At 47.5% G+C, this 15,788-nt stretch overlaps 1 protein-coding gene across 2 annotated transcripts in view; it reads left to right on the forward strand.

Moving 5' to 3' along the window:
* Positions 1-3,112: 3,112 nt before the first annotated feature.
* The window catches only part of NOL4 (nucleolar protein 4), a 198,429-nt gene continuing 185,753 nt past the window's right edge, over positions 3,113-15,788 (forward strand). For both annotated transcript variants that reach the window (XM_064442777.1, XM_064442778.1), the window contains exon 1: positions 3,113-4,800. In XM_064442777.1, the coding sequence (XP_064298847.1) occupies positions 4,534-4,800 (267 nt within the window). In that variant the 5' untranslated portion in view covers positions 3,113-4,533. The remainder of the gene's footprint in view (positions 4,801-15,788) is intronic.

Genomic DNA, 15,788 nt, shown 5'->3' on the forward strand with positions numbered 1-15,788 from the left:
AGAATGCGGAATGCGGAAGAGCCTCCGTCCATGGCATCGCAGGACCGGCACAGCCCCCTTCTCCCCAGGGATGCTAAGGCAGTTTCTTCAAGTTCAGCCGAGTAACGGGCTGTCACTAGAAGTCTTGACAGAAGGGTCTGCGCAAGCCCTTCTCATTGCAAGGAGAGTCCGGTCTGTTACTAAACCCTGTTAATTCTGATACCAAAAAACCCACGGAACAGTGAACCTAACCTCATGTCGTTTTCCTTATTTAAATATAATCTTGTAGTACTGACTTCAGAGGCTCAGATGATTTAAAAATTGGAGATCAAAAATCTGCATTCTAAACTCACCATATAAATTCTGCTGAAATTACTGTAGACGTGTATATATACGGCCACATGAAATGAGTACAGGTTATGGAAATATATTCTACAATATACATTTATATAGAAGTTAAGCCATGTACCATGCAATCGACCTTATTTAGATCACTGATTCGTTATGGTGAGCATCATTTTTCCTGATCCATTGCCTGGCATGGTGGGGTTCCAGAATGCTCCTATGACTTCTGGCCAATGGATTAATGGAAGCAGCAACGAAACACCCATACCTCTCAGCAACGCGAATCAAAGATCCTAACTGTAAACCAAAGAAACAAATCCAGCTGAGTTACACGCCACGCCGGTTTCTACTCTCCATGCCCACTCCATGCCACGGTTGGTTTTCATCCTCTTTGGTATGCTCTCTCCCCTGCCATTAAACAGTTTGAAAAAATAATGAGTATTCCTGGGTTTTTTAAGGCATGGCCCAAACTCGACTGAATTTAGGAATTTGTCTCTGCTGAGAAGGCATACGGCTCTTTACATGATGCAAAGTGGTACTTCTGGACATGGGATTATTTTCTGATATACTAAAGCACTCCCGCTTATTTCAAGCACTTCATTCATCCACGCTGTAACTGTCTGGATCACCACTCCCGGCTACGTCACATCTTCCTTCCCCCCTCCTTCCCCCCCCTTGCTTTGTGAGCTTATTTTGGATTCAGGCGTAGCTCAGTATCAGTGTGATATGGAAGTTACCGAGAGACCCTCAGCAGGAGGTTGGTTTGAGAACAATTATCTGACAGAATTGTTTAGCAGCGCAGCCCAATCTACGTTATGACCTTTCTTCTAAATGTAGATATAATGGCACATTAAAGTAATGTTACATCTCATAAAGCCTGCTGAGTGAGGGTTCAGCGAGGTTCCCCTCGCTTCCCTTCTGCACAGCAGTTCCTTTGTTACTGCCTCTCCTCCAGATCCTGTGATGGACGGGAGTCCCGCGCTCCTCGAACACTAAAACGGGGCTGCCAAGATAATTTACGGGCCCCGTGGCCAACATAAAGTCTCAGGCCTCCTTGGGTTATCTCTTGAGTCCTACTTTTCTCTGCCCATTGTGCCAGATTTTACAGATGCCAGGAAAGGTTTTGGCAACACAAACATCCTTTGCCGCGCTGCTTTTGAACACCAGTCTTCTCCCGGCTTCGCCTGGGTCTGCAGCGGTGTCTCTAGACAGAAAGCGGAAAAGCAAAGAGTAAACACGGGACCGGGGAGCGGGAGGAAAGAGAGGAGCAGCGCGGCGAGGGTGCGGGCGAGTCGGGGCAGGCAGGGCGAGGGGGGCCACGCTGAGGTGCCCAGGCGCTGGGCTGGCCCGCGTGGCCTGGCCGGGCCACGCAAGGGTGGGCTTCTTCCCGGCTCTCTTCGCGCCGCTTCCCTTTTTGCACTGGGAACGCAGGCTCGGCGTGCGCGGCTTTGCTGGCGCCGCAGCCCACGGCAGCCCTGTGCTCCGAGGTGCGAGGTGGCGAGAGCGGCGGGTGCTCGTCGCTGCCCGAGCCCGGGCAGGACGAACCCACAGCTGCCTTTGCACCGGGTCCTGCCAGGCCCCGGGCGCGGGGAAACCCGGGCGCAGGCGGGATTTCTCCAGAGGACACGGAGCCTGGGAACCCCGCAGCCCCCTTCCTCCCAGCCCGACCGAAGAGAGCGGGGCACGTGCCTGGGTTTAATTCGATGCCGGCCGCCCCTTCCCCCCAACGCCCGCCCCGCAAACGCCCGCGCTCCGCCCCCACCCCCCGGCGGGGAGCCGCCTCGCGCGGGGGTCCCGCGGCGGCGGGAGATGCGGGGTGAGCCCCGCGGGGCGGGGAGCTGCGCTCTGTCCCTTCCCAAGGGAAAGCCCGTCCCGGAGGTGGCCGCGTCTCCCCGCAGGGACCCCCCGCCTCCCCCCGCCGGAAAGTCCGCGGTGCCGCCGCTCCTCCCCCGCACCGCACCGCGCCGGGGAAATGGGGGGGGTGGGAGGGGGCGGCGGGGGCCGCCAGCCCCCCGCCGCGGCCCTGCGCGCCTTTCCTGCTCCAATAAGCAATAATTAGGTCCTAAGCTAATGATGTGTCAGCTGATCCGCTCGCTCCGTCTGCGCGCGGGGACGGGGCGGGGGGGGGTGGGGTGGGGGGGTGGGCTGCGCCCGGAGACATCGCCATGGAAACGCTGCCCTCGCCTTTCCCCCCCTCTCCTCCCCCCCCCCCCCCCACCACCATCGCGGCCCGCGGCCGGGTCCGCGCGCCGGCCCCCGCGCCCGCGGAGGCGGGGGCGCCGCGCGCGCGCCATCCCGACATGGGACAGCGCCGCCCGTCACCGCGCCGCGCCGCCGTCGCCACAGAAACTTTTGTCCCGGCGGCCAATCAGGGCGCGCGGGGAAGGGGGGGGGGGGGCGTGGGGGGGGGGGGAGCGCGCGGAGCGGCGCTGGGCCCGGCCCGGTGCGCCGCCGCCGCCGCCAGCCCGCCGCGGAGCGCGGTGCAGCCCGGCCCGGAGCGGAGCGGCAAGGCACGGCGCAGCGCGGCGGAGCGCATCCCCCACTCCCGCCCCGCACCACCCCGCACAGCCCGGTCGGGCCGCGTGCCCCGGCGGCGGAGGTGCCCCGGCGGCGGAGGTGCCGGCTGCGGGCGGGGGCGCGGAGCCGGGCGCTGGATGGCGGAGGCGCGGGCGGGCGCGGCCGCGGAGAGGCGACGAGAGGAAGCGCCGGCGCGGGGCCTTCCCCCCCGGCGAGGGGGTGTCCTGCTTGGCCAGGCGGGGGAGACCGCGGAGAGCGCGGAGATCTCCGGCGTGAACTGAAACTGTGGCACAGGGAGGGGGAGGAAAAAAAACAAGATTGCTTTTTTTTTTTTTTCTCCTTTTTCTTCTTCTTCTTCCCCCTTTAAAAAAGGGGGTTTTGCTCAGCAGCCGCACGCAAACTTACTTGAATGCCTTGTAGCCAGTTTAGCCCAGAGACCAAAGGATACCCCGCACCCGAGGAGTCCTACATGTGTGAGCACCATCATTACACTGGCAGAGCCACCGAGAGCCGCCTCCTTTCCTTTACCAACATCCTCCTGGGACTGATCTCTCTCTCCTCTGGTCCAATATCCGAGCCTATCTCGTAGATATCTGGTTTGCTTTTTACATTTTTTTTTTTCCTCTCCATCTGCTGATCTGCTGGGATTGTTAAGTAAATAAATAGAGGAAAATTCCTAAAAGGGCACCTGAAAATTAAGTGGGACTGAATATGAGGAAGTGAAACGCTCACAGACCTTTTTTTTTTTTCTTAAATTAAAAAAAAAAAAAATGTACTTAAAACGCGGATCGGATGTATTAGGCTTAGAAAATCGCAGGTAAGAACTTTCTTTCTTTCCAGTACCTTCATGCCCGGAGCGGGGATACGTAAAGCAAAGCCGCCCAGCCGTGGAATAAAGGGGGAGCAAAGAGACCAGTTTGCCCTTCAGTGCTTCCTCCGCCCTGCGCGGCGAGGCTGCTGTGGGGAGGCACAGCCCGCCAGGACACAGACAGAAAGCCTTTCGAGAAGGCAGCCGGGGCGGAGGAGGGTGGGCTTTTTCTTCTTCTCCCCCCCTTCCCCCCCCCCCCCCCCCCTTCACCTGCACTATCCAGAGTGAATCCGGGTGCAGCTGATGTATGGAAAAGAAGAAGGATCCGAGTCAGTATTTTCTTTTCTCTTCGCTAAGCCGAGGGATAGGATTTTAATTATTTATCCACCCGCACCTTCTCCGGGTAAGACGCTGCCAGAGCCAGTGGGATAGTCCTGCCTTGCACAATTATTAAAGAGACTGATCACGTAGAGTGGAAGGATAAGAGGAGCCTCCACCAGACCCGTTTTGCCTCCTGTTAAAAAAAAAAAAAATATGAAGGAGAACATTGCCACACTATTGAATTGATTGCTGCCCCCCCCACCCATCCCCCTCCCGGCCCCCCACCCCCCCGAACCACCACCACCACCACCACCACAACAACAACAAAATCCGCCGGGATCTGCCTGCACCGGGACCTCCTTCGCTCCGGCTCGGAGGTGGATGCATTTTTCATGAGCGCTGGGTGAACAGGTGCAAAGTGCGGCGGGGCGGCCCGGCCCCGCACCCCGGCCCGCTGCGGGGCGGCGTGTGCGTGTGTCTGTCTGCCTCCGTGTGTGTGTGTGTGTGTGTGTGTGTGTGTGCGCCCCGGCGTGTGCATGTGTGCGTGTGTGTGCTAGGAGATTATGGAGAGCAGCGACCGGGACATGTACCGCCAGTTTCAAGACTGGTGTCTCAGGACTTACGGGGACTCAGGAAAAACCAAGACGGTGACCCGTAAAAAATACGACCGGATCGTCCAGCTCCTCAACGGCTCCGAGTCGAGCTCCACGGATAATGCCAAATTCAAATTCTGGGTCAAATCTAAAGGCTTCCAGCTCGGCAACTCGGACGAGGTCAGTGGTGGTGCTGGAGGAGGGAAGCAAGTGCTGTACGTGCCAGTCAAAACCACGGTTAGTAGAGAATTGTCTTCCTTGTTCTATGTCGGCCGCTGCAGCCCGCTCCGGGAGCGAGAGGCACAGGGGGAGCCGCAGCCACAGTTGGCTCCTTCCTCCCTCTTCCCCCAAGTCATCATCACCATGTTGCGTTTGCCTGTCACATTATACACCGCCGGAGCTCTTTGTGGGTCCTTTTATTTAAAGCGATCGTGCGCACAACACACCCTTTGCCGGGTCGGTGTCGTTCTCCTCCTCGTTGTGTCCCCGTGTGTGTCCCCCCCCCCCACCCCCGTGTCCCGTCCGTCCCGTGTCCCCGTGTCCGCACACACCCCCCCACTCCCGGGCCGCCGCGGCGGGTTTGGGGTGGGCTATTGTCCCCCCGCCGCCGCCGCCGCCGCCGCCGCCGCCGCCGCTCCGGCCATTGTGGCGGGCCCCGGGCAGCGGCCCCCCGCCGCCGGCGGGGCTGATGGATAGCGCCCGGGGGTAGCCTGCCTGGCCCAGGGCCAGGCGTGCCGCCGGGCCATCGTTTGGGGGGGGTGGGGGTGGGGGTGGGGGTGTTCCCCCGGGATATCAGTTGGGGTTTTCCTTTTTTTTTTAAAAAAAAATTATTTATTTTTTTTTTTAAATTTTTATTGTTAACCCGCAGCCCCATAAAGCCGCCGAGCGGCACGAATATGCGCCCGGTTGGCTGCAAAACGCCGGCTGCGATAGCGGCTGCGGGCGGCGGGGAGAAAGGATGCTCCACAAAGGGAGAGGGGGTTCCTTCCGCACGGCCGAAGGAAGGGTGTATTTTGTTCCTCTTTTTGCGGTGTGTGCGTGCGTGTGTGTGTTGTTGCGGGAGCCTCGCAGCCATAAGGCTCCGAACTCCCCGGCCGATGGGCTGGGGTAGCGTGGCATCCCCCGGCAGGCGCCGGAGCTGCAGGTCTGACAGCGGGAGAGCTATTATGCTTGGTGGTGGCAGGAGCGACAGATTTTCCTATTTAAGAAGATGGGGACTGTTGGCCGCAAGTAGGTTTTGCCTATCGAACTCTCTTAACGTATCATTATTCTTACTTCTTGTGCTCTGGGTCACACAAGCTAAGCTTCTTTTGTCTGTGCATGGGGCGGGTGGGGAGGGGGAGCTGAGAAAGGAAACCCGGCAATTAAAAATATTCCTCCCTGGGCATTTGGCTTGGATGAGCAATATTCTCTCTTCTTCTTTTTTTTTTTTTTTTTTTTTTTTTCTTCTCCTTCTTGGCATGGAAGCTTATTCTGACCTAACGGGAAGGTTGCTGGGTGGCGCAGCAAAAGGGGCTTCTTGGAAAGTATTCTGGGTTGGGTTGTGACGTAGGCTGCCGGGGAAATCTGCCTCTCTCTGCCTCGCTGAAGTCATAAACCTGGGCATTCCCGGGGGCCGGCTCATATTTGCCCCCTTGTCATCACAGCCGTCATGGCTGCGAGGAGGCAGAGGTGGGAAATTAATTTTAAGGAGTTTATAAATAAGAAGACTGAAAGTGAAAGAGAAGCTCTGGACAGAGTTTGTTCCCTCTCTGTGGTTTTTATTCACCAAAGCGTTCTAGGTCTGCCTATAGATTCAGGTTATTTGGCAGATTTCTGTTCTACCGCTAGATGACTGATTGCTAATCTCTGACCCCAGAGGGTACTGTAGATACGATTTGTAACAAAAACGTTGTCTAAAGCAGAAGCCTCCAATTAGGTCTGGATTTTTTAATATCCCTTCTGCTTACTGGAATAATAATTTTGGAGAGCCAGTAGGCATGCCCTTTTATACCTAAGATTATCCTTTTTGCTGCTGGTTCAAGACTGTAAGCAAATTCAGTATTTTTAAAAATTACATTGACTAGGCTACTCAGTAAAAAGGCTAACCTTAGTTTTACAAGACGGGATTTAAAAATTAAGTGCTGTTCTGGGCCTCTGAAACACAAGACTCGGTGATGATCAGCTTGTCTGTTCTTTCTTAACCTGTGCTAGGCCGTGGGAGCCTGGAGTCCCACCTTACATCCCCTCTTCTATTTTATTTTCAAATCAAATAATCACAATCTTTCTCATTTTTTTTTCCTTCAGAGATTTCAGTCAGAGGCTGAGGGCCTTGCTGGTCTTACCTGTGTTCATTTGGCAGAATCATACCCTCCACTGTGTATTCATACGGGAGTAGCTATCTTTAGATAGCTTAAGCAACCAAGCAGGCATCCTAATAAAATAAGAACGGCTGCTAATAAAATCAAGAAAGGAAAGTTAGCATGACCTATCTCTAAGCGATTCCTGAATATCTGTATATTACTTGAACAATGACGTATAAACCCTTATGGAAAAGGCCTTGCCTGCAGGTAAAATTTCTTCCTGCTGGCCAACATACATCTGTCATCCAGCATAAATGAGAAAAGTTGATACTCAGTGCTCTTAGACAGCAGCCAACTCCGAGAAACAAATGCCGCCCCACTCCTAAACCCACGAATCTGGTGTCACTGTCCCATTACTAGAGGCAGACAAGTATTTAAGTAGACCCGTGGGGTGGCAATGGTCTGTATGAGCTATTGCCAGGGCCGGGGCAGCGCCTGCCAGGCGCTGGAGGCTCTGAAACGACCTGTTTGACAGAACAGGGATGCAGACCCTGGCCTGGAGAAAGCCCGTGGTGAAGCTCCTGTTGACTTCAAGAGGCCTAGGATTTTCACCCAGCCAGGAATGATAAATTACAGGGGAAAAAGATTGAATTTTCATCAGACAGTAATTGTTGGTAAGCCCTAAAAGCCCATTCACTCATTTCTTTAACTTTTACTAATTATTTAAGAGTTTATTAATTTATGACCATTTAGAAACATCGCCACTGTTTTATTTTTGTTCTTGTTATCCCGTACATTTCAGCTTGTCCAGTCCACAGAGAGAGCCACGCACAGTAGCAGATCCCCAAACTGTGAAACTTTCCCTCATCCTCTCCCTCTTCTTGGCCATCACTTGATCTCACCATAGGTAGAAGTAATTCCAATTTAAAATTAATCACTTCTGGCAGCATGAGTGCTCCCTCTGCAGTAACAGAACAGATGAAATTACAAGTTGGACTCTACAGTCACAGGCTGGTCAAAAATAAGCAAATATTCAAATACTTCGTTAGGAATTACTCTCTCCTTGAAGCTTTAAGATTTGCTGCTCAGCTTTGCTGTCAGCCAGAGAGATTTGCTCCTGATGGTGCTGTAATCCACTGCTGCTGGTAATTAGACATCATTACTGCTGCGTTAAAGGGAAAGAGAGAAGGAGAGAGGACAGGCTGGGGCTAATTAACTACTTGATTCTAATGAAAGAAAGAGAGCCTGATAGCAACTGGGAGGTTGCACCGGAACAGGCAAGATGTACAACACAGACTTAATTGAAGCAGGGGTGTCTTGCAGTCTCCCAGTAGCTGAGGCTTGGTCTACTTTCATATTCTGTGGGCAGTAGTGCACGAGGTATTATCCTGTTTTTTCCCCTGCCTGGTTGGTAAGTAGCTCAAAATCACAGGCCTATCTTCAATGTCAAGTTTAAGCATGCCAGCAAGGAGAATGTATAGATGATTATGTGGTGGCTTAATCTATTTTACGGGTATGGTCTCCTCCAGAGCAACAGGAACAAATCAATTTCTAACTGTTCACATCCCTCTGTGACCGAGGAGATGCACTTTTGGTCACCAGGCAACAACATCCCCTGCAAAACAGCCATTTTAGGTCCAGAGTGGGGCATCACACAGTAAGGTATTCCTACATGCAACACAGGGATTATCTCACTTATGCAACTTTTCCGATTGCTACTGTTATCATCGTAGGTTTTCCTTCATTAAGCCCAAGCTGCACTTTATGAAAGTAGTGAAATTATGCCTAGCCTGGATGCACTGTGTAAACATGTTAGGCCAACAAATATGGTATCGACTTTCAATGGTTGGTACTCACAGTCTGTAAGGATGCATGGAACTAATTTTTATAGTATAATATCTTTTTCCAACAGTATACATGCTTTTAATGGTGGATTTTTTTGTGTGTATTTTCTGCATAGTTCTTTAACTGGAGCTATTTATCGACTGGCAACTTGAAAACAAATTTCTTTTCACCACTTTTCTTTCTCTTGCTTGATGTTGTCCATGGACACAAATATGGCTCCTAAAATCAGTCTCGATTTAAAGATAAATTATAAAATAATGGCCCAAGCTGTATCAGTGGATTCTAAGCAGAACTCTCCCTTAAAAAAGAAGGGCCGAGATGACTGCAGGATACATCTCAAATATAGAATTTACACGGTATTAGCCAACTAATAGAATATAACCTTAAAGGCCAAGTTTGGATTGCTTTTATGTAATTATCAATTTGGAATGACTCCACTGACTAATGAAATCACAAGCCTAATGTATGAATTTTCCCATTTCTTCTTTTATATTTTCCAATTAGAAGCATAGAATGAACCTTGATTTGGAACCAAATTTTGTTGAGTTTAGTTAAATCTTTACATCCTCCAGGAGGATCCAGTACCTCTTGGATTGCTGCTAGCAGGCCAGTGAGGCTCTCTGCAGGTTCAGGGCTGTACTACTGAATCTGATTACAGGATTTAGGGCTTAAAATTATAGGCCAGTCGGTTCTATGGAACAGGCTGTATCCCAGCCCACTTCTTGTTCTGATAGTAGAAAGATGAATGAGTTTATGGTTTGTTTGATTTTATAGAAATTACTTTGTTTATAAACAATACAAGAAAGAGATCACAGTACAAATAACTTATATGTCAAAGTGCGGTGTTTTAAATTATCTATCTTGTGTTTTAAATTGTTCATTATTTTAGGGCATTTTATAACAATCTGAAAATACGCAGCTTCGCTTCATTGCGTTTCTCCCCATTTTTGTAGCCATGAGTATCAAAAATGAATAAAAGAGTGTGTCAAATATATATTGGTAGCTCTGTAGCCTACTGAACTGCCAACGCGTAATGGCAGTAAGTACCACAGAAAGGTGATGTTGAGGGTGAGCTATAATTTATCCCAAGGTACAATTCTGCGGTAGTTTACGCTCCCATTAAATGCACCTTCCAGGCTCAGAAGCGGTATTCGAGCCCTGCCGTATCCGTCCCATTTTAACTGCCACCCACATTTTCCTTAACCCCCGTTCAGGTCTGCAGAGCTTTGCCTCCTCTTGTTACCTGCAGCCTCTGCCCTGCCGTTTGCAGACCTCCCGATGGACTCAGTGAGGAGGGACGCTGGTGAATCAGACGGTGCTGGAAAATGGTCACAGCAGATGGAACAAAACCCGTTTAGTTGGCAACTCTTAATGCAGGCATTCAGCGACGTGTTCATGAATAAAGAGAATAACTCTGTCCTGAAATTTAAAAATGTTAAAGTGGCCATATGTAAGATGCCATCTCCACATGCGTGTGTGCGAGAGAGGCAAAGGGAGGCGAGGATCTGAGATTTCTTGGTGACAACGTTGAGCCAGAATTTTCCAAAGAAACGTGAGCCAAACAGAGCAAATTTTTAAAGAGGGAGCATTTTAAAGTGCTTCCTCTGTAAAACTAGAAACTGTTAACGTTACTTTAGAAACGTTAAATAGGGTTTAGCAATACCATAACAAAACCTACTACTGATATAACCGTCCCATGCATATAATGAGACAGGATGACAGATTCAGTGCTATCCCCTGGTAAAGGTCAGGCTTGTAGCTCGAAAGCCCAAATCTTTCCAGTGATCCAAAATAAAACCTCCCCGTTTGATTTTCATGCTGCTGTGAACCTTTGCTGAGAAGACCAAGGCGATAGTGAACTTGGTTCTTCAGTGTCTCACCCTCAGCCTCTTTTCAGTGAAGCTGTGCTGGATTCAGTCACGATGCAGCATGGTAGGAACTCCAACACAGGCACTTCAGCCCAATCCTCTTCAGAGGTACTGCATGTTGTTTCTGTGACTATGTAGCTACGTGGTCACTGAGGAGTTAGCAGGTTGGTGCTCAGATGGGCTAACGGGCATCAGTACAGCATAATGGGACTTTTTTCTGATCTTTTTATGGAGGCAGTTTGTTTCTTTCACTGCATTTTGGGGTGATCACCATTGTTCTTGTTCAGTGCTCTAGACAGAAAGGAGACGCTATCCAGAGGGACTACACAGATACATACACAGAAAGACTCCATGTAGAGAGGGCTTGTCAGGAACACAGTCCCCTGTGAGAAGAAGTCTAGTGCTAGTGCTGGACGAATGTGGGAGTTAATGATTCAAATTTCGTTTCACACTAGAGAAAGAAATTAAAATAGGCTGACGCTGAACCGTGAGTTTTGGTCTGCTGTTGAAAGGAGGCAACGAGCAGCTGTTGGGTTTGGTCTGGAGGAAGCTATTTGGGTCCTGATCTTTCCCCGTATGCAGGATACACCTGTTGAGAGTCTGCTGGTAAAAGAGGAACAAAGCAGGGCAAATGTTGAAGAGAGATATAAATGAGGTACATGTGGAGAAAGATCATGAGACAGTGTGGCAGGAAACCCTCTCCAGGAGGATCCTACCAGATTCTGCAGCCTCCCATGCACCTCAGAGCATCACAGGAATCTTTTGTTCCTTCTTGAGTAGGCTGACCCCAATCAGCGCAGCCTCCAAAATGAGTAGAGCTTTCCAGGACATAAAAAATGGTTTGATCTTGTATATGTGATTTCAAATGTGCCAAAAGCCTCTTTGATTTTAGAAAACTCAGGAGATACTAGCTGGTGCATGACAGTTGTTTGCATTGTCCTACAGCAGCAGTGAAAGTGATCCGGTAGCTTTCTTAGATTACCTTTTTGTTCTGTTTTAATAGATGTGCCTCAAAACCTTACATTTCCATTAGCAAGGTATTTTTTTAATGGGTTATAAACATAAAATATCGAGGTGGGCATTGCCAATATCCAGGAAAGACTTGCTGCAAGTGATGGTGTTCAGCATTCTTCCGGATGCAAATGGATTTTCTTAGCGATGATCAACTTTATCACAGAGAGTTGTACAGGCTTCTGACTGCTTATTCAATAACTCTGCAAGCTGCAAAACCTGACAGCTACTATGTGCATCTGCAGGGATTAAAGCTAGCTGTTGAAATTGAATTGTAGTGTTCAAACCATTTAGTTGTGTATGTGGATACTCTTCAACTTCAGGGGCTATCTGTGGCGAACATGTTACTTAATAAATCTGATCTATGTTAGAGTTAACCTCAAGTAAGGCTGTTCTTCAGAAATAAATATTCTGTATAGACTTGGAAGGACAATTTTTATTAGATGACCTGCTTGAGCCTAGGATGAAACTCATTCAACCTTTTTCACTTGAGAGCCTGTAATTAAGCTCCTCTGGGAAATGAGAGGTTATATATATATATTATATTGCCAGTGAGATCTGTGTGTCTGGAATTTTTGTAAATTTTGTTACCCCAAAGTTTTTAATACAAAAGGAAATGGATGCGATAACATTTTGACTGTACTTAAGAGCATTTGGGAGGTGAGATCTCTTGCACTTAAATGACTTACGACGCTAACTCACTGTACAATTTTTAAATGTGTCTGTCTTGTGATTGCTGTCTTTGTTGCCTCTGGACTTATGCATCCCACTACCAATACTGCCAGGTGGATTTTGTAGAAAACTTCTGTTGGAGGCAGATTCAGAGCTGAAGGAGCTGTCATGAAATCATGACCTATCTGTAGGGTAAAGCAGCATTGTGCCGGCATGTGGGAAATCTAACTTGTAAATGGACTCAGTGCCCTGAGCTGATAGAAGATGAGTTACAAGCGAGTAGTTATACAAGTATTTAGGTACAATAAGACAAGAACAGCTAAGGTATAGCCAGAGGTTTCAGCAGACAGGAAAGACAAGGAGTGTAAAAAGGTTTCACAGAAATTCATTTTTCAGCATCTCTTCTCTGTTGTGGGCCATGAGGAAATACCTGTCCTGGGTTTACATTTTTCAAGGTGATGAAACTGAACAATGGTCAGAAATAGAGGAATTAAAAAAAAGAGGTGATGGTAAATCAAGATATTAAATTGCAGTGCACCACTCACACTAATACAAATGCAGGAACACTAAAGAACTTCAGAAAGAAGTAGCTAAAATATTATTAAAATATTGCCACTATATACCGCAATGATACTGGAGGACGGCCAACAATGTACTAGAAAGGGGGAGAAAAAGGTGGTAGAGATAGTTCATAGAAATGACAGACCAGTGAACCGTATTTCAACACCAGAAGAAAAAAATCAATAAGAAAATAATTAAAAATAGAGTTGTTAAGTGTCAATATGAACTATACCTGGTTGGTGCAACTAGTTTGGATTTTGTAAGAGTTAGTTATGTTCCTCTAACCTGTCGTGTTCAGAAGTCTTTTACATAATTTTCAGGTGAAAATTTGGTTCTGGTTTCCTTCTGGAATGAAACCAATCTTACAGTGACTTTACTAAAGCAGGGTTGAAACTTTGGGTATGATGACAAATTAAAGCTGGTGAAGAGCTGGGAAGCCATAGGAAGTGTTTGAGAGTGATACAAATGCAGTCCAATGTGCATCTATACACACACATAAGTGTATATACATACATATATACACATAAAACTCAGACAAATGAAAGGGTTTCAACCCTGGCTGGAAATACAAATTAATTAGGTTAAGCAAGTCAAGGAAGAATTGGGAGGAAAACCAGAAATATCGTAACAAAGGAAGAAAAGAGAAATGGTGGCAGGCAGAATTCCCTACAGACCACTGCCAGATAATTTACATTTTATGCCATTGTGACATTAGCTTTTTGAGAGGAAGGGGAGAATTCAAGCTTTCCAATCACATTTAAAATATATAGGATTAGTATAACATCTCAAGGGAAATATTTAGGAATAATTTCAAATAAATCAATAAGCATGTCTTCAATAAGCATAGCAGGGATAACAAAAACTGGCATTAGGAAAAGTATAGAGAATAATATTGAAAACTTATTCTTCTCATTAATTAAATGGTATGTTCTTGCCTTTAATAACATGCTTAGTGTATTTAGCTCATCTCTGAAAGGTCATGACAGACGAAAGGTCCAGGGAAGGTAACTAAGCTAATTAAAGAAAAGGGGTACTTACAAGAGAAATAGATTTTAATGGTTGTATCACCCAGAAAGACGAACATCAAGAGAAAATGCACAGTAGAAAACAGACATGTAGAGAGGTAAAAAGAAGCTGAGAGAAATGGTGTGGTGTAAATACTGATGAACAGCAGAGAGAGAAAAATCAGCAGTCACCCACTATTCCATCTTCTAAGACTCTTTTGACAACCGTCTCAAAAGGTAAATTCAAAGCTAGGCCATTGTTTTATAACCCATAGTGTTGGGAATGGAAAGTCTGCATTGCAGTCCCTAGAGAAACCCTGATTGATTCAGCCAAAATTTCTTCTCAGGATTTTACAAGAGAAGGATAGCTCCATGGCTCTCGTAAGGATGTAGTATGCTCTTTGTGTTAGTTCAGCTTTGCTGGCTGGAGCAGAAGTGAGGACAAGGTCATGTTCCCCTGGGAGCGCGGGTGTTGGTGATGGCACTTACCTGCTGCCTTGCTGTTACCTGGTGTCTTGCAGCATCTCCCCAGATGTTTTCCCATAGAGCATCAATCAGGGTTAGTCACATTCCAGCCTATACAGTCAACGCAAGGAAAGACTTGTGGAGCGAGGTGAAATCCCGGCATCTTCCCTTCCCGTTTGTACTGAATTTTAGTATTTGCTGGTGGTCTCAGCCTTCATGCTCTTGTTTCATGAACAGATTATTAAGTTTTAGGTATGTGTTATTAGGTTGGCTGAAGCTAGCAGAGGAAAACAAGTTGGTCATTATTGCATGATGCACCTGGATGCACTATTTTATTTAGAGATTTATTTGTTTATTTACTAATTACTGAGCTCTGAAACATGTTTTGCAAACTCCCTTGGAGACTGGGACTAGATGGTGCGTTGGTCAGTTTCACTGTAGCAGTTTCCATGGCTTGTTGCTGTAGTGATATTACTAGTCTGGAGGAAGAAAGGAGACCATCAGGTTTCTGAGCTCCAGCACTACCCTGCGTGGACCAGTGCATGAGATTACAGTGATTTACACAGGAAGTTTGTGATGAACCACCTCCATTCTCCATTTTACTCCACTTGTGATGAGAAGTAATGTGCTGGTTTTACCTCTGTATTTTCGCCTGTTTCTGCTCTGATATTTTTTTTAATGCTTGTAGCAACTATTACCAAACTATCACCATAAAAAATGGTGGGAAGAAAAGAAACAAAAGAGCAGAATTATTAGAGAATTAATTGCAAATATAGGAGAAAATGAGCTCATTCAGATGATAACAATTTCTGGAAGACTTTGCTTTTGCCCAGTCTGTCCAGCAAGTGTGGCATATATCTAATTAGATGACTCGTCCCATTGCCTTTCTCAAGAAACAGCAGTGGAAACCAATAAAGAATGTAACTCATCCTTTTCTCCCTTAATCTAGACATAGCCATAATTTTTTTTATGGCATCTTTTGATAAGCTTTATCTTTTTATATTCTGAGAGTTCAGCAAAGCCCCACGGCCATGGTTGCCATAATACTAAAGTATTTCATTCATAGCAAGCAAACAGCTCAGCTTTCTTTTAATGAGTGCTGTATTCCAATTCCAGGCATCTGTCTAAAACCTGTAGTTCAGACAGACCACATCTTTTCACCCCTTTTTGCCTCAATTTAGGCTTATCCAACAAGGAGGTGGGATAAGAAGTTCTGCATGGAAGCAGCAGCAAAAACCAGAACTTCTCAAAAAGATGTATATTGTAAACTCACTGGGCTTTGACCCTGCTCTTTTAGAAAACCTACACAAATCCTCAGCTTTGTTTTACCAGCGCACAAGGCCTGGTTATCATTGTTTTGGTGTAACTGAGAGCTGAATTGGGCATATGGTGAGCTTCCAAGGAGTTAAATTTGCACCGAAGCAAATAATAAAGCAATATAAATAAAGCTAGGTCTAGAGCAGAATAAAGCTGGTTAAAATAAAACCACTTTCTTAGTTTTTAACTGCCCTTCTGCA

The sequence above is a fragment of the Phalacrocorax carbo genome, chromosome 2 (assembly GCF_963921805.1).
Source record: "Phalacrocorax carbo chromosome 2, bPhaCar2.1, whole genome shotgun sequence".
Taxonomy (NCBI): domain Eukaryota; kingdom Metazoa; phylum Chordata; class Aves; order Suliformes; family Phalacrocoracidae; genus Phalacrocorax; species Phalacrocorax carbo.